At 33.3% G+C, this 27,664-nt stretch overlaps 1 protein-coding gene and 3 non-coding genes across 4 annotated transcripts in view; 1 reads left to right on the top strand and 3 right to left on the bottom strand.

Annotated features, from left to right (window-relative positions):
• Positions 1–27,664, top strand: part of LOC129228595 (potassium voltage-gated channel subfamily KQT member 1-like) — a 108,349-nt gene that overhangs the window by 5,329 nt on the left and 75,356 nt on the right. The window contains exons 2-4 of the mRNA XM_054863278.1: positions 9,544–9,634; positions 14,661–14,787; positions 19,072–19,247. Of these exons, the coding sequence (XP_054719253.1) occupies positions 9,544–9,634; positions 14,661–14,787; positions 19,072–19,247 (394 nt within the window). The remainder of the gene's footprint in view (positions 1–9,543; positions 9,635–14,660; positions 14,788–19,071; positions 19,248–27,664) is intronic.
• On the bottom strand, positions 656–728 carry Trnaa-agc (transfer RNA alanine (anticodon AGC)). Its single transcript has one exon. It is a non-coding gene; the product is annotated as a tRNA-Ala (tRNA).
• Positions 1,104–1,176, bottom strand: Trnaa-agc (transfer RNA alanine (anticodon AGC)). Its single transcript has one exon. It is a non-coding gene; the product is annotated as a tRNA-Ala (tRNA).
• Trnaa-agc (transfer RNA alanine (anticodon AGC)) lies at positions 3,240–3,312 on the bottom strand. The gene has a single exon. It is a non-coding gene; the product is annotated as a tRNA-Ala (tRNA).

Here is a 27,664-nt window from a genome sequence, read left to right on the forward strand (position 1 = left end):
TATTTTGGGTGTCTGTACGTTCCTAATAGGCATATATCCACGTGTGGTTGGATTGAAGAAAAAACTCAACATTCATTCGGGAGTGAGCAAAATGGAAATTAAGGCCGATTTTTGAGTGAAAATTTTTTCGCGAATACAATACTTCCTTTTTTGTAAAAGGAAGTAAAAACCCTAGCTATAAGTAAATAAACTACTGATGAAAAAAGTGAGGTGGAGGCGCCGGATATCGATCCCGGTACCTCTCGTATGCTAAGCGAGGGCTCTACCATCTGAGTTCCGACATCTTCTTACAATTTTTAATGAAATTATGCCAAGTCATCAAAAGAAATACAGCTTCAAAATAAAAACTCACTGCTCTTAGGCTCTGTATAGCAACTTTAAGAATTATTTTATTCCTATTGCATTTAATAAAGATAATTGAAAATGAGGATTAAATGTACTAAAATAAAAATTTACTGTTTAATTTTAAATATGATTTCTCAATTTCTATCAAAACATTTCTACCTATATCTTAACATATTCGATGAATTAAAAAGAAAAAAAAGACAAGTGAAATTTTCGCTCATGTCCATGTGTGAGATCTTTCCTTCTTCAATCAAACTGACTGCAAAAACCCTAGCAATAAGTAAGTAAACTACCAGTGGAAAAATGGAAGTGGAGGCGCCGGGTATCGATCCCGGTACCTCTCGCATGCTAAGCGAGCGCTCTACCATCTGAGCTACGCCCCCTCTTAACAGTTTATATTGAAATTAATTCAGCTCACCAAAAGAAATATAGTTTCAAAATAAAAACTCACCGCTCTTAGGCTCTGTACAACAACTTTAAAGATTACTTTATTCCTATTGTATTTAACAAAGATAATTGAAAATGAGAATTAGATGCACTAAAATAAAAACTATACTGTATAATTTTAACTATGATTTCTAAATTTCTATCAAAACATTTGTAGCTATTCCTTAACATATTCGATGAACTCAAAAAAGAAAGAAAAAGAAACGTAACATTTTCGCTCATGTCCATGTACAGGACTTTCCTTCTTCGATCCAACTGACAGTTAAAACCCTAGCTAAAAGTAAGTATAGCTACCGATGGAAAAATAGAAGTGGAGGCGCCGGGTATCGATCCCGGTACCTCTCGCATGCTAAGCGAGCGCTGTACCATCTGAGCTACGCCCCCTCCTTTCGATTTATACTGAAATTATGTCACCTCACAGAAATAAATATAGCTTCAAAATAAAAATTCACTGCTCTTCGACTCTGTATAGCAACTTTAAAGATTACTTTATTCCTATTGTATTTAACAAAGATAAATGAAAATGGGGATTAAATGTGCTAAAATAAAACCATACTGTATAATTTTAACTATCATTTCTAAATTTCTATCAAAATATTTGTAGCTATTCCTTAACATATTCGATGAACTCAAAAAAAAGAAAGAATAAAAAAATTTTGAAAAAAAAATAGAACCGACTTCAAAATTGCTCTAAAAAGTGAAAAATAATTTTATTCTTTAAACACCATCGATAATGCTTTTAAACATAATTTTTGATGTTGGCGCAAAAACAAAACGTAAAATCCAGTGTAACCATGCTTCGTTCATATTTTTTTTTCAGAAAAGCATCCAAAGTTACGAACGAAACATTTATATCGCTATTCAAATATGCCGTCATCAATGCATAATGTATGTGATAGTGAAGAAACTGGTCCTGGTTAAATTTATAGTTGTATTTGAGTTATGGCTGTGAATGATTTTATCTATCGTTTTTGCGCCAACTTCAAAAATTATGTTTAAAAGCATTATCGATGGTGTTTAAAGAATAAAATTATTTTTCACTTTTTAGAGCAATTTTGAAGTCGGTTCTATTTTTTTTTTCAAAATTTTTTTATTTCATTCTTTTTAGTGTAAATGTAGGTATTTCAGAAATAATAAGAAGTTACCATCACGAAACTTCACATTTTTTTCTTAAAAATACTCCATACTAAAAAAAAAAAAACTATTGACACGCGTTAAACTTTAAGCGATTGGCACTAAAAACTTATCTTTGTTCCTCTCTGGAAATCATGCGTAGTTAATTTAATTATAACCATTTAAGTATTACGTTTTTCCTAACTAATTTACATTCCACAGCATCTAAGTTGCTCATGATGCAATCCTGTATTTTCTTACTTAGTCCCGATCATCTGTTATCGGCATAGATGATAATGATAAAAATACTACAGAGTAGTTGAGTCAAACCTAATGGTAGCATTGTGAAGGCTAAGCAGATCCTAATCACTGCATCAACCTCGCTTCCAGGTTAGGTTTACCCCTACTATGGAGCAATAGCACTGAAGAAAGGAAGATTTTGATAATTCACATAGGGTTACTATAAATCAGCAGGGTTACTAAAATAAAATTATTTACGCCAAAAATGAGACGACAGCACCAGATTCCCCATTATCGAAATATCCCTTGAAGAAATTTGATGCTTGCTTCAGAGAAGCCTTCATTCAAAATAATCATTACAATTACTATTAATGTTACTGTTATATGGCACCAAACTTTTATAACAATGAGTTTCCTATTGTCGCGTAGATGAAGATAGCGAAGACAATGTGAAAGCCAAATGAAGCGAATACTCGTTAGTGTCAACTCGAGATCTTTATTCAGAACCACGAATGAACGTTACATCTCCTTATATACAACTTGAGAAAGTGCTGGAACTTTCCAGACTTGGAAAGATACAGAAATTAATAGAAAATTCGAGAAAATACGGGAAACAGTAGAAACGAAATTTTAGTAAAATTCACTTTTTCCTAGTCTGGATTTGAACTCGGGTCGCTCGTGTGGGAGGCGAGAATTCTACCACTGAGCCACCGTTATCCACGGATGAAAAGTGCGAACTTCGCTACAAAATCATTTAACAAGGAAATTGCATAAAATTTACTGTTTTTTGCCCATAACTTTTTTTCTAAAGAACAAACATGGTCAAACAAAGCAATGGGACCTAAGTTGAGCCATCCCCTATCCATTAAAAAAAGAATCATCAAAATCGGTTCACTAGGTGAGACGCTATGAGTGGACAAACAAAAAAAAAAACATACATACGGTATGAATTGATAACCGCCTCCTTTTTGAAGTCGGTTAAAAAGAAACGTGAAATTTTCGCTCATGTCCATGTGTGGGATCTTTCCTTCCATTCAAACTGACAATAAAAACCCTAGCTATAAATAAGTAAACTACCGATGGGAAAATAAAAGTGGAGGCGCCGGGTATCGATCCCGGTACCTCTCGCATGCTAAGCGAGCGCTCTACCATCTGAGCTACGCCCCCTCCAGCGTGGATGCAGAGTGTATAATGTTTAATCATGTGTATCAACAAACACACTTCCAAAAGACATATCAAACACATTTGTAACGAATAGGAGGCAGGTGTGCCAATAACCCCGTCTTTCGACTCCTTCCATTTATGCTTGTGTCGCACGCAGACTTTTCTAATACCGGAAGAAACAAGTAAAATGCTTTACAAAAACAAGTTACGAATGATATGTGCAGTTATGTGAAAAGAAAAAAAACTGTCTTTATTTAAATATTATTTATACTATAGTTAGGGCAAACCTAACTTGGCAGCATTGTGAAGGTTACGCAGATCCTAATCACAGCATTACGATGCTTCCTGGTCAGACTTGCCTCAATTATTGAGGCATATGAAACGCATCAATTACTTCGAAATTAAAATATCAATGGTACCGATAACGATAAAACATCAATGTTTTGAAACATCGATCTTCTGAAACGTAGATTTTTTTCAATGTACATTAGGGTGGAACGAAAAAAACAAAGTTTTTACTTTCGAATCGTAATGGTGCGGAAAAGTTGCGATAGATGAAGACTTACAAAACAAAACAAAAATTTTTTAAATCGGATAATATCTTCCGATCCCGCAACGAGCCTGAATATTTGAAAAAATGGAAAATTTCGTGTTTTCTTAGTGATTTTTCAAAAACTTTGTTTTAATGTTTCTTTTTAAGGCTCTGAGACGGAAATGTTATGATTGGTAAAGCCTTCAGAAATAAAAAAACAAATTGAAATCGAATAATACCTTCTGATCCAGAAACAAGCCTAAAAAATCGAAGAAGTTGAGAATTTCAGGTTTTTTCCGAATTTTTAAAATTTTTGGTTCAATGTACTTTTTCAGGCTACAGAACGGAGAAGTTACGTTTAGTGAAGACTTCAAAGCAAAAAAAAAATCTTTTTGAAATAAAACAATATCTTCCGATCGCGCAACGAACCTGCATATTTAAAAAAATGTAAACTTTAAGCCCTTTTTCAGCTTTTTTTTTTTTTTCTTTTAGTTTAACGACCCTCATAAGTTCGGTATGAAATACTAATGAAAGAACGTTTGTTTATAAAATAAATGTGATATTTTAGTACTAGCCTGTCTTGAAATTGTCCACATGGCCCTTTAATCCCGCGTGACTCATATTTGCTTATGCCGCTCAGTACAGTGTATGCATCTAATACGCCCCATTAGCGCCTCACGATCTTGAATTTATGAGCTTTTTCGTTGGTTTGTGTATAGGTATCTTACTTAAATGAATAAAGCAGTCGTGCTGGCATCAGTATTTCTCAATGTTTCTAATGTGCGTGTGATGTCTATTTGCTCTGTTTAACGTGTTTCAAACATGAATCCATCTTTGCAGAAAATAATTACGAGAAAGTCCCTTGAGTGCCCTATATTTGGCCACTCGAGAGATTTGCCAACAAATAAGCTCCTTACTTATGAAAATGTACTTCAAAGTTGCTTTCAAGAGAGATTTGAGTTACCTAGAAAAGTCAATAACACGAAAATGAGTTTTTCCATTGTTAAGGACAAAAAGTTAAATGTATCTTTGATAAGGCCTCGATTCCTACAGTTTCCCTGAAAAGATTTGCTCAGCTCATTGATATCTTCTACAAAAAATATCTCAATTTCATGAGATCTTACAACCGAGACAAGGATAAACTAAAGTTTAAAGAAAGGATTGATAAATTTAAAAGTGAAGAAGGAAACTCTTTGACGTCTCTGCCTGTAAGTGCGTAAAGAATGTTATTTGCACTTGTAAAAAGACCCTAGACATTTGTGAATGTCCAATTTACATGAAATGTATGTGTGAAAAATCTGAAAAGATACTGATCTCTGAACAAAGATTTCTCTATCTTCAGAGGAAACATGGCATAGGAAAAATTGGAACTTTGGACCAAATGATTTGTCAAATCGTGACCCCGGCCCACTCTCACATTCCAGATGGCTCACTTGTGCAAATAGAGTTGTTAGACTGTAAGTAAGTGTATCGATCCTATCAGGTGAGTTAAAACACATAGTGACTTTTTATTTTGCGATGTTACATGTCGGTCTGGTTTGAAATAAAGAACCGCAAAAATTTCACAGACGGTGCCATTCATGTTTACAGAACAATTCAAACCTGTCGATACTTACCTGACAATCTAATTAATGGCAATGATGTTTGATGAAAGGAGGCACATAAGAGAACTAGCGTTTAAAAGTGTGTTAAAAGCCAGAGAGTTTCTTTCCAAAGGCAAAAGCATTAGAAACTTTGTCATTCCATCTCTAAATTTCGAAGCAGAAGATTACACAGAGATTATTAATTGGAACACGACAAAGCTATTTTCTCCACCTTTTCTTCGAAACGGTCATAACAAAGATATTGAAAAATTTATTGTAACAGGCACTATACCCGACTGGGATATAAAACTATTCCCCTGCCATACGCAAGCTGTCAAAAGATGTGTGAAGTTAGTGACGGAGGCTTCACTCAAAGTGTGTGGATTTAAATCAAGAGATGGCTACATAAAAGCAACATTGAAATCCAGATCAATTATGCCCGATTTTTCCAAAAAATCTGATTATAAATTAGCTTCCACAAGAAACACTTAAAACAATAAGACTTGTATACTGGATTGTAAATTTGGTAAATATTTTATAACTTTTTATTATTTGAAAATATTTCATTATTGTAAAGAATGGTAGTTTTGCATGTTTAGAAGATACCTTAAAAGTCAAGAAATAAATTAATGTTTATGTTTATTATAGGGTTTTTTAAAAGGCTTTTCCCTGTAACACCGGGGGGAAAAACAGCAAGAACAATTTTATTTTTAATCACTAAGAAAAGATGAAATTCTCCCTTTTTTTTACTTTTCATTCTTGTTCCTGGATCAGAAGGTATTATTCGATTTCAACATGTTTTTTTAAAATTTCTGAAGTCTTCACCAATCGTAACTTTTCCGTCTTAGAGTATTAAAAAGAAACGTTGGAGCAAAAATTTTAAAAAATCGCTAAAAACATGAAATTTTCCTTTTTTTTTTCAAATTTTTAGGCTCGTTGCGGGATCGGAAGATATTATCCGATCATAAAAATTTTTGTTTTGTTTTGTAAGTCTTCACCAATCGCAACTTTTCTGTACTATTACGATTCGAAAGTAAAAACTTTGTTTTTTTCGTTCCACCCTAATGTACATCCATGTATTATTACTCTGAAAAATTGCCTTCATGGGGGGAAGTGAATTCACAGCCTATTCTCATTAATTTACAGCAGACTTTTGAACTGCCAAAGCGGAGCAAATAATTAGTAAGCGTACTGAATCATTAAAAATACATACTTAGTTTCGAAATTAGGTAATATACATGAATAAGCGATTCGTGCATATATTTAGAAGAAAAAAACAATAAAACATGAACACAAGTTAATATGAATTATGAATTAATATGAATGTTTAGAAAATATTCACATCGATGCCGCAGCCCTACTTTAAGCCCATTTTTGTAGCTTTTGATTGAGACATAATGTTGCAATAGTGCTTGGTATTGTTCATAATTTAAACAGTTCTCGCTACGGAAATTCCCTTCTTTTTTTAAAAAAATGAAAGCTTGGATAAAAAACGAATAAAAACATTTCTTACCTGTTGGGGCTTAAAATATTGATTTTGACATGAATCATGAAACAAATATTTAAAAAGAAAATGATCGAAAACAATATTGTACTTCGATGAAAATTTAATCTCGAAGGACTTTTGTGTGGATAAATTATTTTTTTTTAAATTGGTATTGCTTTATTTATTTTTTAATTAAAAAATTCCAGCTTTAAGTACTGTTTCTTTGATGGGTGTCAGATTTATGGCACTTCACCCTAACTGAAAAAGGAATATTCTGTCCACTTGTTAGAATATAATTGTTGCACAAACTCTACTATTAATGATTGGAAGTATTTAAAAAAAAAGAAAAGAAAAGAAAAAACACTTTTTTCTTTGATTTTCAAGAATGCGGAAAAATAATAATTGTGTTTATTTATTCATTTTTTACAATATTTTTGACCGAGTATTAAATACTTCTCATTCAAAAATCTACAGATTTCACAACGATAAAAACAATTTAAATCGTATGAATATTTAATTTATATTTCGCGGGTTAAATATATAACGTGAGAAGAATTAATAGTAATCAAAACAGTTGCAAACACAAAATTTACTTTACTAGTTAAAAAGAAAAATAATGCAACATAGTAGAAATAATTCAACAAGTATCATTTCTGGAACAGGAAAACATGTGACCAAACAGAACTCATATAGTTTAGAAGTTCAACGAAAGAATCTATCGTTGTAATTTTTATGTCAAAAATATCTTTGAAACCTTCTTTTAACTGGAGTACGTTATTCCTTTCTTTTTCATGCTAAATTTTTGCATTTTTTAAAAATATTTTATGAAAATTAATTTATAATTTTTCAGAAAACTGCGCCTACGCTGAATCTATTTCTAAATTTCAATACGTTTAACAATAATCGACTAATATCGTCTCACTTCCAAATAGATTCTACAACTCAATCATCGGATCAAATTTCAATACGCATTCGAGGAAAATCAATTTAATGGTATTCTCACACAATACAGCGCTCGAGTTTAGGGAAACAATTCTGCCTATTCTGCCATTCAGTCGCCTGAATCCTTTCTGCAAAATGTTTGTTGATTTAGTGCAGCGTTAAAGATTAACTGTCATTCTGATCTGAAGGAAATTATGGACATTAAATAACCTAGCGGATTTAAAGCGCGCCAAACTGAATTATATGCTATTATCAATGATGGATGACCTAGAAGTTGTAGTTGTTTAATCCAGTTATGTATACTTTTATTGCAGATTATGAAACTGTTAGGAAATTATTCGGAAGAGTTATAATGATATAATCATAAAATAAAATTAAATGCGACATTTTGTTTATAATATTTGAGTAAAAGTTACTAAATAAGTGTTTCAAAATTACATTATCACATAATAGTATCTATTTTATTCATTTATTTTTTCAAAGGTTTTACATTTTCTTCACTTTGTGATTGATAAACAGTTAGTCACCTAATAACTTGATTGTATTTGAAATACTTAAATATTTATCTTGCGTCTTAAGCGATTCATTTTTCAGCACGTAAAGCTATAGTACCATTTTTAGTCACAAATTTGGAAGCAATACGTTTCTATAATTTCAAGTTTATGTACTCCAACTGTTGCATCATCCAAATTATTCTCTTTCCTTCAGAAAATTAGATTTGTCTCTTAAACTTTGTGTTCGTTCTTATGACCGAATTTTCTTTTCATATTTTCATATCTTTCTTTTTTTTCATATTTTTTATAATACTTGAAATTATTTTTCAAATTATTCCTTTGAATTATTGTACAAAATTTAAAACTTCGGAAATGCATTTATTTCGGCAAAGATTTTCATAATTTTATAAGTTTTATTTCTTTCTCTCCTATCACAAATTCACTTTTTTGGATACTTTTATCTTCTTCCCACAGTAGCTTCGCACAGTATAGCCTATCATGGCCTTTGTGCCAGAAAACCCAATAGAACCAATCAAATTGTTGCAAAACACAGAACTAACTTTTCAACCTATTTATTTATTGTTAAAAAATCATTGGTTAAATATTATGATGTGAGAAGCAAAGGGATGTAAGTGGACATTTTCAAGTTTCGAGTAAAACGGGTATAAAGATTACGTCATAGGTAGGCTTTTTTTTTTTTTTTTTTATAAATCATGCTGTACAGCAGCATTTACCAGGGCTACTAGTACCATCTCTTGCCCCAAGACAGAGGAGAGGTTCACCTACCATTTGTACTGGTTATCTCTAAATTTTTAATTTTACCACGTGCATCCTTTTGCTTATCACTACATCAATTGTGTTCCTCTGTTTTACTAATATCTCCGTTAAAAATGCATCCTGTAGTAAAGTTTATTTCATTTAATTTAAAAGAAACTGTTCTTTTGATTTTCTTCGTAATTTATATGCTTTAAATAACGTAAACGATCTCTTGAATTTGAACAAAAATAATTTTTAAATGTCACAATTTATTTTCTTATAATTTCGATTATTGTTATAACTTTGGGTGTTTGTGTCTGTGCCTGTGTGTGTTAGAGCATATCTGTAAAAAATATCCCAAATTCAGTACTAATAATATTTATAATGTTTTAAAAGCTTAATAGTTATTTAATAGTAACCATATATTTCTTTACCTTCCAGGTTTTGCATGGTCTTTTTCTGCCTGGTGCTAAGCGTATTTTCTACTATAGCAGAATTTGAAGAACTTGCTAGTGCTATTTTGTTTAGAATGGTAAGCTCAGTTCCGAAGTACTAGAACGATGGTAGATCAATTAAGTCTTAGCTTACTTTTGTCTATCAAAGTTTTCAGGGAAACTATTCTAAAACAAAAAAATTTCACTATTTCGCCATGAATACCAAACTTTTTTCCGATAGTTTAATAGAATGCAATACTATCACAGCTAGAATTTACCCCTTGAAAGGAAGGTCTTAACAGTTCTTGAATGCATTAAAACTGCCGTATTAGGGCTGATAATAACATTAAAACTAAGGATTAAAGGGTTTAACCCTAACCCCTCCCAGCACCACTGCAACTCAGGCATTACCATGCTTGCAATTCCATTTATAAATTCAATTTTAACAATATTTATTCAAAGCAATGACCGAACTTTAAAACATTTATTATTTATTACCTTTAAATCTATTTTTTTAAATTAAAAAAAAAGTCTTTTCCCGACATTTAATTTAAATGATATACATTACTTCTGTCATCTAAGTTTTTAAACGCAAGCATTTTTAAACGTATTTTTTAACATTTCTTTATAAAGATCGTTATAAAGTTCAGCAGCATATGCAACTTGAGCAAGTGTAATTTTTCTTGAAATTCCTTATTGCATTTCTCACATAAAAAGGCATTTTTAATTGAAATTTTTAATTTCTTTCCCTTTGAATTTTTTATTTTATGAACTTTCAAGTTTTTGACTTTTTCGTTTTCTTTTTTTTTCAATCAAATCTTTATTTTAGAACTTTGTTCTGTTTTCATCAACGTAAATACTTTTTACAAAAACACAGTGAGCACATACACAAGGTTATCCATACCCGTCCTTTGTTTTAGTAACTAGTGTTCATAGATATATGCACTCAACTCTAAAATATCATAGTGGTGATGTTATGAAATTTTTAATTAAAAAGTAGAGTATTGAAAGAATAAAATCTAATGTTTTACACGTTTATTTGGTTGTTATAATGTGGGTAAAATATTTTTACAAATTTAACATGTGTGGACTTTTTTTTTCCTGAAACACAAAACAAAGGAACCACGATCTTCAGTTTCAAAGACTGAGATCAGTTTTCTAGGACATTGAACATTGTCTACAAATTGAAAAGCAAACGCATCTTCTGTTTATTTTATCCACAATTAAATTCTGTAAGTAGGGTCATTCCACGAAAATGTCAAACTGCACACACAGGACAAAATTTCAAACTCTATCAATATTAGTGTATTATACATAATTTTAGAGATAACATTCTTAATTTTCGAATCTCGTAAAAGGTTTTTCAGATGGATGCCGAACGTAGAATAATTATTGCTTGACGATAATCAACAACAACATGTAAATTTAACTATAAATCATTCAGGAAACGCGACCTGTAATTTTTTAAGCATACATTCGATGTAAATAGTTTTATTTTTCAGTTATTGCTTACATTTTGAGATTTCAGTTTCTTTACACTCTTCCAATGAATTTTAATTTTTTTTTCTCGTTGAGCCTAATTTGAATTCTGTGTTAAACGGCCTGTTACGTTCGTCCCAAAACGTCGTATTTTTCCGTCCACACTTTTTATGGGACTATAAATAATTTTGCTTTATTCTCTTCCCAAGAGCTTCCTAGAATGCATTTAAAATGTTGAATTTTTATTAAATTATTTACGCAGTTAATCAGCGAGACGAACGTAACATATTGATTGTGGCGAACGTAATCGCTTGAAACAAACACTGTTTCTTTCGAACGTTCAGTTCAATAAAAAATGAATGAAATGTATATTTTGAAATAGTTGTTTTTTCAATGTTACTGTATTATATTATGTAATTTTTGAACAATTAACTCGATTTTCAACACATATTTTTGGAATTTTCTTGGGTTGCATTTTATGGAAAAATCGGCAGCTCAAAAAGAGAGAGAGAGAGAGTTATAAAGCAGAGAAGTAATGGCAGGTAAACAAAAGAAAACAAAACAAAAGAAAACAAGAAAAGAAAAATAAACAAGAAAAAAGCAGCAGAACGTATGCGAATATTACGGCAAACACACACACACACACAACGACAAAAAAATAATGAAAGAAATAAAAGAAATCAAGAAGACAAGGAAATCAAAAATGAGAAGTCAGGATATGAGAATCAATTGTAGAGAATCTGGTAATCTAGTTTTGTATAGAGTTGTAAATCAATCGCCTTTCTCAACATGCTAAGTTTACGGAAAGATTCAAAAAGCACGCTCTTCCATGTAGTCCCAGGAAAAAATAGGCTTTTATGCGTTATCTTGCTAAATAATAATAATAATATTGGAATTACTGTGGCAGAAACGAAAGTCAAAAAGTTCCTGGAAGAGGATTTCTCGAAAAAACAATCCTTACAATGGATATTGTTTTCGTAAGGATTGCATTTCTTGATAGCTTTCTGGAAAAAAAAACTTTCGCATGTGTGTGATAAAAAAAAGTGTGTTGTAAAGACCCAAGACAGAAGAAAAGCTTTTATCTTTTCGTCTTTATTACATTCTTAACTGCCATTTCACCCGTACGCTTTCTCTCACGCCAAGCTCTTGTTCTTTCTGCGCCTGACTGAGGCATATTCACAACATGATTGTATGTTTAATGAAGAAAATAGATTATAAACAGTGAGAAAACTAAAAATTACTCGAAATCCGCCTTTTAGCTGTTGCCAAAAACAATAAAAAATAATAGTAGTAATAAAGTTAATGTTGATAATAAAAGCTAACTAAATTCAAGGCTAAACCTTAGCAATGTGGTTTACGCTCTTGAACTTGAATCAAAGAAATCTTAGAAAACCTGCTTTATATATTTGAAACGTTTAAAATGACTAAAATCCACAAATATGTGCTTAGTTAAGCCTTGAAATTAAATTGTTAATTTTATTAACAAAATTAAATTTAAACGCTATCATTTTTCATTTTTTCTGGAATCAATTAAAAAAGCAACTACGTTACTTCCGTCACACAAAAACGTTGGGGAATCAGAAAAGCAAAAAGCTCTCGCATAAAAAAGTTTCAATTCAAAACAGAAGAGAAAAAAATAAAGTTTGCACAATGCCAATAAAAAAGCATTTATTTGATCCACGTTGAAAAATTGTATATATTAGTGTTATTTTCAAGACAAAGTATCAGTACTTACTTATTAATTAATATTTAGACATGTAACGGTCTAAAGAATTACACGAGTCATCACCGTGACGAACGAAACTTCAGAGTTACGCTCTTCAATGTTACGTTCGTCACACGTCATATTTTGAAGAAATATTCATTTCTGTTACATTAAAAGAAAAATGAGTATTATTCTGCATGAAAAATAAAGTTAAGGAACGAAAGTAACGCATTCCACTGTTTTTACAATACTATCTACCTAAACTTTAGAGAAATTGAGAGCTGAGTTTCCTGTTGCAAACTTAAGGTTGCAAAAATGTTACGTTCGTCACACTATAATAATTTAGTTTCTAAACCGATTTCTGTGATTTGTACTGTGTTTTATTGTATGAATATTACACATAAGTTTTGTTCTTTCACAAAATTCCACAAAAACCACAAGTAAATGATTCTTAGACGCTTTAAACTCGTGATATGCAACAAAACAGAGTCTCTGAATCTTACGTTCGTCACTATGGATTGACCCAGTAGGTAATAGTGAAGTGGTAAACGAGCTGACAAAATTATAAAGTAAAGAAAAATTACGCAATACTAAACGAATGTCTCTTGAACTATCATTTTATCTACTTCATCATTGAAAGTTTTAAATAGAACACATTTGATTAGGAAGATGTATGCAAATTTTCGTTTCGTAATTCTTAAAAATTACGTTTTAATTTAAAAATTTCATCGTTAATTTACTCACAGTTTTATGACTGAAACGCTAAGCCTAAAAGTAGCAACAATTCAAAATTATACGGTGAATAAATATTACACGTTTTACTACAACGATACCACCTCAGAACGTCCCATAACTGATTTTTTAATGTAATTTAACAGGGAATAATTAAAACCAATTCAGTTTCAACATCAAACTACTTTTTTTACTGTTGTTGTAAGCGATTTTCGGAGCAGCTAAAAAACAAACGTCGAATTGTGGTCGCAAACATTACCTAAATAGAATATATAGGTACAGTATACTCTCGATATCACAAAGTCGAAGGACGTGCGGTAAAAAAAAAATCGAGACTTCAAGTTTTCGAGATAACAAGGTCATAATCATAATAAAATAACATTCTAAAAATTAGTCGCGATAGTTAAAAGTAAGTGGAAACATTTAACGAAAGTTAAAAAAAAAAAGTCTTAATACAATAACAGAAATTTTAATTTTTAAAATGAGTCAAAGATAATAGAGAAAAAAAGAAGGCTCTTGTGAAGTAGCAAAATGTAGTGATTTAACCATGACTAAACTTATCAAAGATTTGGAATACCAAAAAGTTGAAGAACGGTATCAAACAAATTTCGAGCGCCCCGGAACAAAAGAAGTTATACAAAGGTTTGCACCGTTTCCTGTGTCTCTGAAGAGGTTTTCTGTTCATCTCCCCCTTTTTACGGAGGTGAAAATAGGGTCAAAAGGTCCAACAGAATGGCGTGAAGAGGGGGGCGAAGAGTTTTAGGTAGGTTTTTTGGGCTTCTTAATACTTAAAGTTTCTGAAACCCCCTGGCTTTAGAATGAAAGTGACAGTAGATAAGCTTCTCCGAATATTTCCTAACACCTGAGAGAAATAATGAACGGTGTGAGAAATTCTTGGAAACATTCCTCGAGTTGCTTCGAGACAGTAAACTGCTGTTTTTCCGAAAAAAAAAATATTTTACTTTGAAAAATATTCTACCTAACAAGGTTCTGATTAAAAACTCTTCGACATAAGAATGAAAAGTAACATTAGGTAAATACGCAAAATCAAGGGGGAAAATAATTTTTTTGTCATGTCAAGGTTCTCGAGATTTAGAAGTTTGAAATATCGAGAATATACTGTATTTTTTAATGTAATACTAAATCTTTCAGGCTGCTGCAAGCCTCTTTTAATTTAAAGAAAATAATAATAATCTTCCTGCTTCCAGGAAATCGTGATGGTCGTCTGGTTCACATTTGAGTTCTTCCTCAGGCTCTGGTCGGCCGGCTGTCGATCTCGATACCAAGGATGGCTCGGCCGACTAAGGTTCCTCAGGAGTCCATTTTGTGTTATAGGTAAGTGACTATTTCAAATTACTACATTAATGAAGCTAATTTATTATGCACTAGTGGTACCCGCTCGGCTTTGCCCGTAATAGAAAAATTAAAAGGTGTTTTGGTTCGCCTGTATATTTACAAATAATGTGTGGTGAATTTTCTCGCCAATTGTCTTGTACCCATGTTACGGTTCCACGTTATGGTAATTTCGTAACTTGCCAATTGGCTTGTGCCCATGTTACGGGTCCACGTTATGATAACTTCGTAATTTACTCGTCCATCTTATGATAATTTTGTGCTTAAAATTGGAACAGAAAATGAACCACACCAAATTTTCAAAAAAATCGCTAATCGCTTCGAGGTGCACACCCCATGCTACAAACGAATTCTGTGCCAAATATCATGAAAATGGGCCGAACGGTCTAGGCGCTATGCGCGTCACAGAGATCTTGACAGACAGAGATCCTGACAGAGAGACTTTCAGCTTTATTATTAGTAAAGATGATATCTACGGGTAACTTTTCGTTTTCAGTGGATTGGTATGATGAACTGTTAAAGGTTTTAGGATTAAAATGAAAAACAACGTGATTAAAGCGCACCTTAATTAAAGACATTTTTGTGCCATTCTTTGCTCAGGACTTATTGGTTTTGCGTTGCTTTTCTCTTTTGCACTGATGAAAACGTTCCATTGTAACTTTGAAATAGCTATCGTTTGCATTTTCTTGAAGATTTGCGCTTCGTTTAGGCTATCATTCATTTTAAACATATTTTAGGACTAATATTTTCGATCATTTTTCCTTTTGGTGATAAATTTTTAATCGAAAATAACCCGTCATAGTACGACGGGGGCAAATTGTCTTTTAATCAGGGAGATTGCCCTTTAAATTTGACGTGTTCCAATAAATATCTGCACCTCAAAGCCATACTAACGTAAGTAACACTTTCACTACTTCTCAGGAGAGCGTAAAAACGTTTGTGTAATGCGCTCGAAAGTTGGGACTCGCTTTCTTATGAAACTGGTCAATACATATAAAGTTTTTTTTTCTTTTTAACCAAATTACATTGTTGTGGCTTAATGCGGAATGGGAATACATTCATATAGTCTGACCACCGATGAGATGGAAAGGCTAACATCCGGTTTACAGGCTGAAATGGACGCATCTATTAGTTTTCAGGTTTATTTCCCTTTTAAAATGAAATTACCGAATTTTAGTTGATCCAACAATGAATCAATAACCTCACGCTAATGGTTCATAACCTATGGTTTCGTACTATGGTAGGGACTGACGAACAAAAGTTCATCCATTTTATCATTGTTGAGGACGTCAGAGCGTTACTCGATCGGTGATTTTGGCTATTATACATGTATGACAATGAGATAAATTACCAACTACAGCAAAATGCTAAAAATACATAAACCATGATGGGAAAAACGCAAATTATGTCACAATTTCGCCCCGTTTGAAGATTAGAATAAGCAAGCGAATACTTCTTTACTTTATACGTTGCTGTAATCAATGAAATATCATTTACATTGATACCTTGTTTGCTCCTAATGTGTTAATTTTGTGTTTTAATGGAACTTTTACTGTTTTCTAATGACATAATGTATACTTATTTTGTGGAATAACTTTCATTTAAATTAGTGGTTTCAAAGTTGTTTTACTTAGTTGGCACGTTATTCCTACTTAGCTTTTCATGTTATTTACTGATTTGCTTATTTTATTTGGCAGAATATTTTACTTTTCAACTGTTTAACATATCGTCGGTCACTTGCTAAATTAACGAATGTGAAAATTCACGTTTTTCAAATTCGATGTTTGCCATATTACACAAAAAGGACTACTAGTTATAACTACTTCAACAGATAGTTTTTTTACTCTTTAAGTTATCTATAAAAATTAAAACACTGAAAATAACCAAAAGCGTCAGGTTGAAAAAAATTATATTCATTGTTTTGGCTCTCCTGAAAAGTGCCAATTTTTACATTTGTTAGTTTAGCACGGTAGTGACAATATTTTTTTTTTCATTTTTTTTTAATGGTACGTCAGTCGGTTTGTTTCAAAACCCGTTGAGTTTATTCAATAATGTATGTTATCGTCAAACACTTCCCATGTGCCATTGACATGGCAACACTAAATAAGATGGAAAATAATCACCAAGATTTAAAATGCTCCACTTGCAACGCAAAAACACACCCAATCTCCTAAACAACTGAAACTTTTCATGCCTCACAGGTTTAGAAAAGAGTAAACAAATTTTCATTAAGATATTTGTTTTGAGCAAATAATAAAAAAATCATAAAAGTCAACCTTTCCCAGTTTTTAAAAAAATTCGTTAAAAAAAAGAAAGAAAAAAAAACACGGTGAATATCGGGCACAAATATTTCCGCTCTTGGCGTCTGACTGTCGACGATCTAATATCGCAGAAAGCAATAAGCTTAAGTGTCAGAGAAAAGTCACTAAGGAATCTTATTGAAAATACCTTTTTTCCGTCTTTATCGAGTTATGGTGCACTTTCTAGCGGAAGTGAGGAATATTATTTTCAATATGGCAGTCTAATGATTGCAAGCAGCTGCAATTTTCTTCTTAAATGCATAAATTTGCGGAAGGAATTCGCTCGATAATGATGTTTGATGACATATTCTAAGAAATCCTCTCTCCGTTAGTTATGAAAAATATCATTTTTTCTTTTTTTTTTTTTCAGGCTATTTAATAAAAGCACGTAGTAAAAGTTTTTGATTGCTTGAAATTACCTGTTTTTTAACTGTAAAGTTCCGTTTAAAGGGGAAATTGCAAATTCATCTTGGAATATGCAGAAAACCAATTGGAATAGGGGCTGTGCATAAATAATGTCACGCTTTTTCACAACATTTTTGTCCCCCCCCAACCCCTTTTGCTTAATTTCAAAATGTCATACTTCACCTTACCCCCTCTCTCATTTGCCACGTGTCACGTTATTTTTCATAATCATATTCTTGTAAGAAATCCTCTCTCCGTCAGTTATGAAAAATATCAATTTTTCGTTTTTTTTTTCAAGTTATTTAATAAAAGCATGTAGTAAAAGTTTTTGATTGCTTGAAATTACCTGTTTTTTAATTGTAAAGTTAGGTTTAAAGAGGAAATTGCAAATTCATTCTTGAATATGCAGAAAACCAAATGGAATAGGGGTTGTGTCCATAAATAATGTCACACTTTTTTTTTCAACATTTTTGCCCTCCTTCCCCCTTTCCCTTTGTTACAAAGTGTCAAATTTCACCTTGCCCCCGCTCGCATTTGTCAAATGTCACTCAATTTTCCATAAACATATTCTTGTAAAAATGCGTGATGTCACACTTCTTGTTACCGCTCACTCCTCCTTGTCACAAATTGTCTCCCTTTCGCGAACCTCCCTCTCACTTCAAAGTGTGACATCATTTGTAGACAGTCCTTTTGGGGGTTCATCATTCACCTTGATCCATTTCTTGTGTCCCTCATTTTTTGGATTGACAGTCAATGTTGATATTGAAAAAAATAGCATGAGTGTTGTCACAATTCTTGTTACCCCCTCCCTCCTCCTTGTCACAAACTCATAAATCTATGAACAACCGTCCTTCATCGGACACCACTTGTGGACCGCCCCTAAGAAAACAAATGCGTCCCAACTACGAACAAGAGCAAGGGATACTTAAACTAAACTTATAATTTGGGAACGGTGATAATTTTCAATTCAAATAAATACGAAGAAAATGTTTTCAAATGAAAGAGACCAAACTTTAGTTCAGTGGTTTATCTATTTTTCGCATTTGTGCTCTAAAAACAAGAGAAATTGTTTGCTGCCACTGCAAAGTAATAACCTGAGACTAAACCTAAGCTAAGTTTGATAAAGATGTGCAAGACTGCATATCATAGTGTCAGAGAATGTATAATTGCTTCTCTACAAATTCATTCACCTTTCTTATTCGTTCTGATGCCGCTTGCCTTGTCTAGTGGTCAGAGAAGTCTGACGGCGCCAGGAAGGTCCGGGTTCGAATCCCGGCTCGGGCAAGAATGAACTATCTCTCTCCTTCCCTTGTCCTTTCTTTGTGTGAATGTGTTGTGCTGTGAATTGTTGCCTACCCTATAACCGGGTCCTTATGGTATACGTGGACTATAGAAGTTGGACTTCACACCAAATTACGGTACAGTTGGAAAAAGGAAGCAGCGCACCCCAAATTGCCATCCTAGCTGGCACACGACGACAACAACTCATTCTAATGTGTATGAAAATCACGTACTTGAAAATGTTTGAATACAGTACCATTTGAATATTCTTTCCTTCCAGATGTGATCGTGATCGTGGCGTCCACGGTGGTCCTCTCTGTAGGGAGCAGCGGACAGGTGTTCGCTGCTTCCGCGCTGCGGGGCCTTCGCTTCTTCCAGATCTTACGTATGGTGCGCATGGATCGCAGGGGAGGTACCTGGAAGTTGCTGGGCTCAGTCGTCTACGCACACAGACAGGTAATGGGACTACAGCTTAGTACTCACACATCCCACATTTGACTGAAGTCAAATATGTTTTGAAGGTAAAAATGGTCTAAAACTGTGGTTGGCAATTCGTCGATCTCGAGCCCGGTTTTGAGTAGCTGGCGGCAATATTTTGCTTTTGGCTTGAGCAGAACATTAATTTCTAGAGCAAGATCATGTATAACATCTAAATAAAAATTTATTTAAACATTTTCTCACTTTTTTTTATTTAAGAACTTTTTATAGTCACTATTTTATTAATTTTAAAACAAGCAATATGATTGCGTCTGAAAACATTTTGATGTGGGTTAACATAACATTGTTTCAGCAATTTAAATCAAATACTACAGTAGACGTCGCTTATATGAATCACATTTGTTCAAAGCAGTTTTGATTCCATAAAGCGGCTGATTCAATAAAGCGGCTAGTTCAATAAAGGTGGGTTTTGTTTTGTTTTTGACGATTTGATTCATCAAAGTGGTTGATTCAATTAACCACTGATTTAATTAACCGGCGTCCACTGCACTTAATAAGTATCGGTCTGTTCTGATAAGAGTTAACCCACAATTTGAAGTCAGCATAGTCTAAACCGTGTATGCAACATATCCGCTTAAGTCTATAGTGTTATGCATCACGCTCCTCCTCCTCCCTTCCTTCCCCTTAATTCGATCTTGTATTCACACCAAACTTGAAAAGTAGATTTTCAGTCAAAATAGGTTGCCAACCGCTGGTCTAAGGCATACCTATTTCATTTTTACGTTTACCAGAGACTACGGAGTTCAGGAAGTTGAAGATTTGTAAAAAGGAAGGGAAATTATTGAGAAGTCAAGGATTGAATAATGTTTTAGGTGTATCGGGGTTGAATTAAGGGTCAAAACTCAAAGCAAGGTTTATTTCTTCCTTGCAGAACTGAAGCTAGTTATTATGTCTTATTTCAACAATTACTCCTCTAACTTCTATAGGGGAAGGTTGCCGTCAATGAACCGGTTCCATGACTAGGCCGCGAAGATATTTCCTGAACAAGAGTTTGTGCAGTCGCGTAATCAGTTTTAGTACCTTCCTTTGTCTGAAAACAGTCCACTGCAGAGTCGTCAAGAAGCTAAAATTATTTCATCCTATTGTTAATCGGTCAGAAAAGATTTCTACCATTATCTTACTAATTATTGAGATTTTCATTTAGTTATAAAATGCTTTGGATATCACTGATCAATTAAACGTGAATATTGACTTAAAAGAGTGCCTTTTCAAGTACAATTCCCCATACTTCATGTTTCATTATGATTCGCCACAGCAGTAACACCTATACGAACATTCAAAATGACACAGTTGCTGTCATTGGACCACTAGGTGTTTCCACGAATGGACCACCTGACAAAGTGGTTCATTCATGGAAAATCTCAAATATTGTTGTAACTTCAGCTCAGTTACCTTTAAAAATTGCTTAATTGGTTTAAAATAAATGTGATGATGAAAAAAATAATCTCAGTAAATCATGAAAACTCTTATGCTTTATTATAATTTCAAGTCAACATTTTTTATCAAATTGATTAAAAATTTAACTCAGAATAATACAGTTTAAAATACTTTTGCTGTTCCAAAAAAATGCCAAAAAGTAGTAAAATATGGCCAGTGGACAAGTGAGAGCATGTAACGTGCTACAGTAGCTTACAGAAATGGTGGTATGGACCTTAACGAAGTCTGCCGATAATATAGAGTCTTGAAAGCAGTTTTAAACAGTCGCGTGGAAGATAAAAACCGGTTTGTTGTTAACTTAGTCACTTATAGTCCAAGCAATATACGGTTGAACCTGGACAAAATTGCAACAGAAGCTTTTTCGACGGTTTTCGGATTAGTAGACGATACTAAATAACATATCCAAAATCGGACAAAATTGGATCACGGGAACACCCCCAAAATCAGATTTGGCAATTATCTTCAAAATAGACAAGCTAGCAAACTTCTTTAAAAAAATAGCAAAAACATATTTAGCATTCTCAATTGTAATAATTGTAGGTTAAGAGACCCAAGTAATGATTGCGGTCCGAAAATTAGATAGAACCCCTATAACTCGACACTTGGGTAGCTCGACCATCCCGATAACCCCACGCATTTGTTTCTCTCTCTAGTACAATTTTCTGATGGGTATATAATAATTCTTGGTTAAGAGACCCGATAAATGGTTACGGTCCGAAAAAATTAGATGGAAACCCGATCACTCGACACTTGGATAGCTCGACCATCCCGATAACCCGACGCATTTGTTTCTCTCTCTAGTACAATGCGATAATGGGTAGAAAAGAAAAGTTGCTCTACACATGTTAACAGACATTCCCTAAGTCTTTAAACCAGAGTCTACAACTTAATGCCTGCGATCCGTATGTGAACTACAGTGTAAACCCATCCGGCCTTTAAAAAAGGATTTCAAAATGCCGTAAATTCATGTCTCGAAATACGACCAACGCAAATTACTTTATGCATAATAATAATTTATATTCCAAATATAAAATTAAGATGTCTTTAAATAGTATAAAAGCTTCTATTACATACAAAACAATTACACATAACTCATTTTCATCATCGTCATCATACTCATAGAGTTTAACACTTTGATTTTGAGTCATTGATTTGACATACCCCACATACTGTAGAGCAATGCAGTCCATTACTCTTGCATCCGCATCGTAATGTAGCAAATTTTGTTTTGCAGGAACAGCGAATACTGCTAAATAGATAGTCTGGGGCCGGTGGTAAATTACAAAGTATTGGATAATGAGGGTTTTTTTTTTTTTTTTTTTTTTTTAAACGTACCAGCCCAAATCATCTGGTCTTTCCAAGCTTTCCAGAAATTTATCTCTAAGTATGTTCGGTAACAATGATATTCTGTGAACAAATCCGTTGGAGGTAAGCATTCAGGTGTAATAAAAGATTTTGCTGTAACTTCCTTTGCTACTTACATTCGATGTCGTAGTGCGTCTGTAGATTCCAATGCTTGAGATTCATTCAGTTGCAGCATTGCTTTTCTCCCAGCAAATGCAATTTCTGAGTGCGATCATGAGTCAGTTTAAACAACCTTTGCAAAAGAACGAAGCTATGCACCTTTCATCAGTTTGACAAACGCTGAGGATTTTCCCAATTGAAAAAATTCTAGACGTACTATCACTGACTGTATGAAGAAAAATAAGTAAGTTGCAGTTTTCGCGACTTAGTGAAGATCGCTTCGAGTTCAGAATATCGTAGACAGAATTGGTAGTTGATCCTCGTTTTATATCACTGCTGTAATACAGCTTGAACCCATTATTCTCGTTGTACAGGAGCAAAACCAGCAAATCAGTATCTGCGCCTACTACCGTGGATGTGCAGAGGAGGATACTGCAGCACGCACAATTTCCACATTAGCATCAGCATTCATGTTTAGAAAAGAACATCCTTGTTTCTGCAATAAATCACTTATAGAAAATCATCGGTTGCTTGTATTTTCAATTAGCCAAGAACTTTTTTTTACCAAAAAATTGCATGCACGGACTGAAACTAATGTCTCTACTGGTGTTCGTATAGCGTCGTCTCTGAGAGGCATCTTTGATCGTTGGGGACCCTGTGTAGCCATCAAAAACAACAACAGGTTTCCAGTACTTTTTCAGAACAAAATTAACATAAGAAAGAGCAATATGCTCATTTCATAAGTATCGTTACTGCACCAAGGAAGGCGATGTAAGCGAGATCCTCCATCCAAAACATACCTATTTGCCAGTACCATGTTAACAGATTCTTCACTGCACAAATTTTTCGTGTATTTGACGATTTCGTGAGCCAATTCAGATTTTTTTGCCTTTCTCATCATGTGTTTAGCTTGAAATAATGCTGCTGCTGCAATGTATGCGGAGAGTTCACAACGCATAACACACATCTGCAAGATTCATTTCACCACAAGTAGCAATAGTCATCATTTTTGAAAAAGGAGCGCTGGATCTACTTGTATGTCTGGACCATCCTTACTACAAATAGCAGCATGTGATCCTAAAGTTTTGACTTTGTCTGATCTTTTAACAGTGTATCTAAATATTTCTTGTCCTATCCTTTTGAAAATTAAGTTTGTGCCAAATAAGTGGAACTCATCAGCATTCACCTTCTTCGGCTGTTAAACCTGTAACAATATTGCGTAGAGTAGAGTCAAGATGAAACAGAGATATGCGCGCGCGCGCGCGGATTGTGCAATATCAACTAATTTTTTAATATCACTATTGTCCCTCTTTTGTCTACTGTCCTTCATTTCTTTATGTTGTTCACTACTTTGCAAAAGATTAAAATTGATATTTTTTTCAACATTTTGTGCTTGACTAACGTTGTGTTTTTCATTAATAGCAACTGAATTATTTAATAAAACGCTTATAATTTTCACGTAATTCTCAAATTCAAAGTCTCAAGTAATATGTACTTGATTTATGCAAATGAAAAACTGGCATTATAAATGGCAACTCTTATTAAATAAGATTGCGGCCAAAGATTATATGGGAAATAATATTTATTAAATTTGTGGAGCAATAAAAGAAACTTCTTTAATATTAAAAATCCATTTCAATGTTTTCTTTTTTTTATTCATGTTTCTTTCGGTTTTTTTTTTCAGCGTAGTGGATTGGCATGCAATATGGGCCATATGCGACCCGCGGGCCTCAGCTTTCACCCTCTAGTTTATATAGAAGTCTATTACGAGAATTACCTCTTAGCATAGGGTATAACCAAATTTTTTCATTTTACTAAACAGGAAACAAATGCATCGAGTTATCGAGATGCTCAAATTATACAAGTGACGGGTTATCGCGGTTTCACCTAATTTTTGGCATAAATGTGACATAAAAACTAACCAAGACGCTTTACCTATGTTTATTCCAGTTGAGAAGGCTACATGTGTGTTTTTTATATGTTTTAAAGAAGAATACTAGCTCACCTATTTTGAAGATAATTGCCACTAGCCCCCCATTTTCAAATCTGATTTTGGGGGTGTTCCCGTGACCCAATTTTGTCCGATTTTGGATAGGTTATTCTGTTTGATTTACTGATACAAAATCAATTGAAAAACCTTCTGTTGCAATTTTGTCCATGTTAAGGGTATTTTTTCCTTAGTCTGACTGGACTATTATTAGAAATTTAAGAGATAAGCTCTCCGAAATAGGATTATGATTAGTGAACCATATTTTGAAAGTAGAGGAGACGTTTTTGGAAATTATTCCGAAAACTTGTGGAATCTGGCCTTTCAAGAGGCTGAGAAAAAATAACATGTCCCACAGATTTAGTTAAGACAAAAAGTCTGTTAGTGCTGTATTCTCTGGTAGTTTGATACTTATGCTTCTGGTTTCAGTAATGAAATGGTCAATAAGTTCTCTGACATTTTAGAGAGCAAGTACAATCTTGCGTAGAAAGAAAATTTTCAAAAACGATTTAATAAAATTCTCAACCGTTCAAAAGAGGTTAGAAAGATATTAGCTAAGAGCAGTGTTGCACAGGTTGGGAAAATATCAAGTGGTGAACGAGGTGTGATGACAACAGCTGTGTGTTGTGCGAATGCTGGGTTTTTTTTCAAGTTCCTATTATCCGAAAATAAAATATTTTAGAAAATAAATCATTTTTCTGTAACTTACTGTTATTTTCAGTGTTTATTGATCACCTGTTATAAATATTGGTAAGTTACGCATTGATTTTTTAATTTGAGAATGTGGTTCATCGATGGAAATTCGATGGTCTATCCATAGCAACCGGTAGCCATGAATGGACCACATGCTAAAGTATTTATTTTTAATTTTCATTCTTTATTGTCTACATTTATCATGAAAATGAATATTATTATTAATAGAGAAATATACTGAGAAATTATTCCTATAATTAATGTGAAATTTGAGTTGGATTTCCTTTCTAAAAAAATCGAAAACTGTTACGCGGTTCACTGACGGCAACCTTCCCCTATTAGAACCGGTCTAACCTGGCAACATTGTAAAGACTAAGCAGATCAAACCATAACATAACAACGCAGCCTGATTTGGTTTGCCCTAACTATAACATCCAATAAAACAAAAGCTGCCTTAAAAAATTTGAAAGTTTCAAATATTTACAGGGAAGTACAGATGCCGCTGATAGAAGTTTTGGTTGCTGCATGTCTTCAACAAAAGCATGAAATATGGTTGGGGGGAAGCTTGATATTTGATGACTGAACAATAAAACTGCTGCAATTTATTTAAAAAAAAAAAAAACTAAGAAACAGTCGAACAAAAATACCATGAAATCTCCATTAGAAAAATTATCTGCTAGCTACTGCGTGAGCGGAAAACACAATTGGAGAAAATTTAACAAAATTTGAGTCAGACAAATTTTGTCTCCAGAAAATGATCTATTTTCTCTTAAATATTTCATTTAAGATCCATTTGTAGAGAAACATTCCTGGAACATATTGGCGCAGATGACGTTGAAAGTAAACTAATCCAAAAACTGACTGAGCCAATATTATATTTTACAAGACATTATCAAATTGCTTTCATTCAACTAAATTTTAAAACTATTCATAGAATTGACGCTCTAGCGATTCTCAATAAAACAAATTTTGGAAAGTAAAATAGTCTTAAAACTTATTTAAGACAATTGTAAAAATTGAAAAAAAAAAAAAAACTTATTGTCTCTCCAAAAAAGTAATGATGACAGCATTTTTTTTAATGCATTAGTAAAAGCATTACTATAGTTAAATATGCATTGTGTGTTCTCTTTTTGTGTGAGGCCTTCAATGTTTTTTGAGCTTTTTAATGAACGCAAGAATTTTTCGTTACCAGTTATTTTTATAATTTGTATGTAAGGAGAATTGCTCTGAAATAATGTGTCTTTTCTATATAAAAAAAAAAAGAATTTGTCGGCAGAATTTTTCTTTCTTCAGAAAATTAGTTTCGTTATTCTTTAATCACTTCTTACCCAATATTTTATTGTTAAAGCAAATGCTGTAAGATTGTTTTTTCTGATTCCAATCACCTAGAAACATTTTCATTACATTTTAGTAATTATTTGTCGTCGGATGTAATTATAACTGTCATATTTTAATACATATTTTAATAAGCGTCTTTCAGGATTTTTTTTTCACTGCTAACTTTTTTTTTTCTATTTTTTTCTCGACAAAATCAATAAAGTGTAGGAGATCGCTTCACTGGACATTTTAGGTTGTTTTCTTTTTTTTTTTCAATACATAAAATTATAATAAAATATATGAGTAAGCACGTGCATCATAAATGCCATCAGGTTGTATTATAACATCCTGACGCATTAAAAATGGACCGTATAATGTAGTCAGTTTAAAATGCTCTCTAAATTGAAATCCAAAAAAAAAAAAAACTTTGAGTCAAAACCTAAAAATTCAGGCTTGTTCGAATGTTCGTATGTTAAGGCGTTTGCTCCGTTGTTATTCATTGTAATTCGCGAAACATTTAAATGGTCATAAAATCATCAATGGTTCCATCAAAAAATGAGGAATTGGGTTTCTTCCTTTGGGCAAAAGCAATTTTTCATGAGAACTAAAAGAGGTATCCCATATATTGTCATTAGAAAGCCTCTATTTCCATATACAGGAATCGAAAATTATACTTCACTTTTGAGAGTCATCTGTAAAGAGAATGCTGTCTCATAATTGATAGACAAAATCATGTTATTTCTGAAATTACTGTTGCTACTGCAGGGGTGCCCCCCTAAGAGCAAGGGTGCCCACCCCTAAATATCACGAAGACCGCCCCCCCCAAAAAGCAAGAGCCCCCCTAAAAGGAGAAAAATACCCCTCAAAACAACCCCCCCCAAACATTTCAATGGCGCAGTCTGTGCCATGACCCCCCCCCTAGGGGGGCACCCCTGACTACTGCAAACATTCCACCAGTAGATGAAGATCAATAGACAGGTTTTTTCGTGAATAGACAAACACTCGAAAGCTGCTGAATTGCAATGAGAATCCAAGTTATGATGCAGTTCAAAAAATCTATTTTCATCTGAAGAGGAATAGAAAATCATACTTCATTTTTGAGAGACTCCTCTGTAAAGAGAATGCGGTCTCATAATTGATCGACAAAATCATGTTATTTCTAGAATTGCTCGTGCTACTGCAAACATTCCACCAGTAGATGAAGATCCATAGACAGGTTCTTTCATGAATAGACAAACACTCGAAAGCTGCTGAATTGCAATGTGGATCAAAGTTTTGATGCACTCACTTCAAAAAATCTATTTTCATCTGAAGAGGAATAGAAAATCATACTTCACTTTTGGGAGACTCCTCTGTGAAGTGAATGCGGTCTCATAGTTGATTGATAAAATCCTGTTATTTCTGGTGCTACTGCAAGCAGTCCACCGGTAGATGAAGATCAATAGACACGTTCTTTCGTGTATAGACGAACTGTCGA

Source organism: Uloborus diversus, chromosome 8 (assembly GCF_026930045.1).
Source record: "Uloborus diversus isolate 005 chromosome 8, Udiv.v.3.1, whole genome shotgun sequence".
Classification (NCBI taxonomy): domain Eukaryota; kingdom Metazoa; phylum Arthropoda; class Arachnida; order Araneae; family Uloboridae; genus Uloborus; species Uloborus diversus.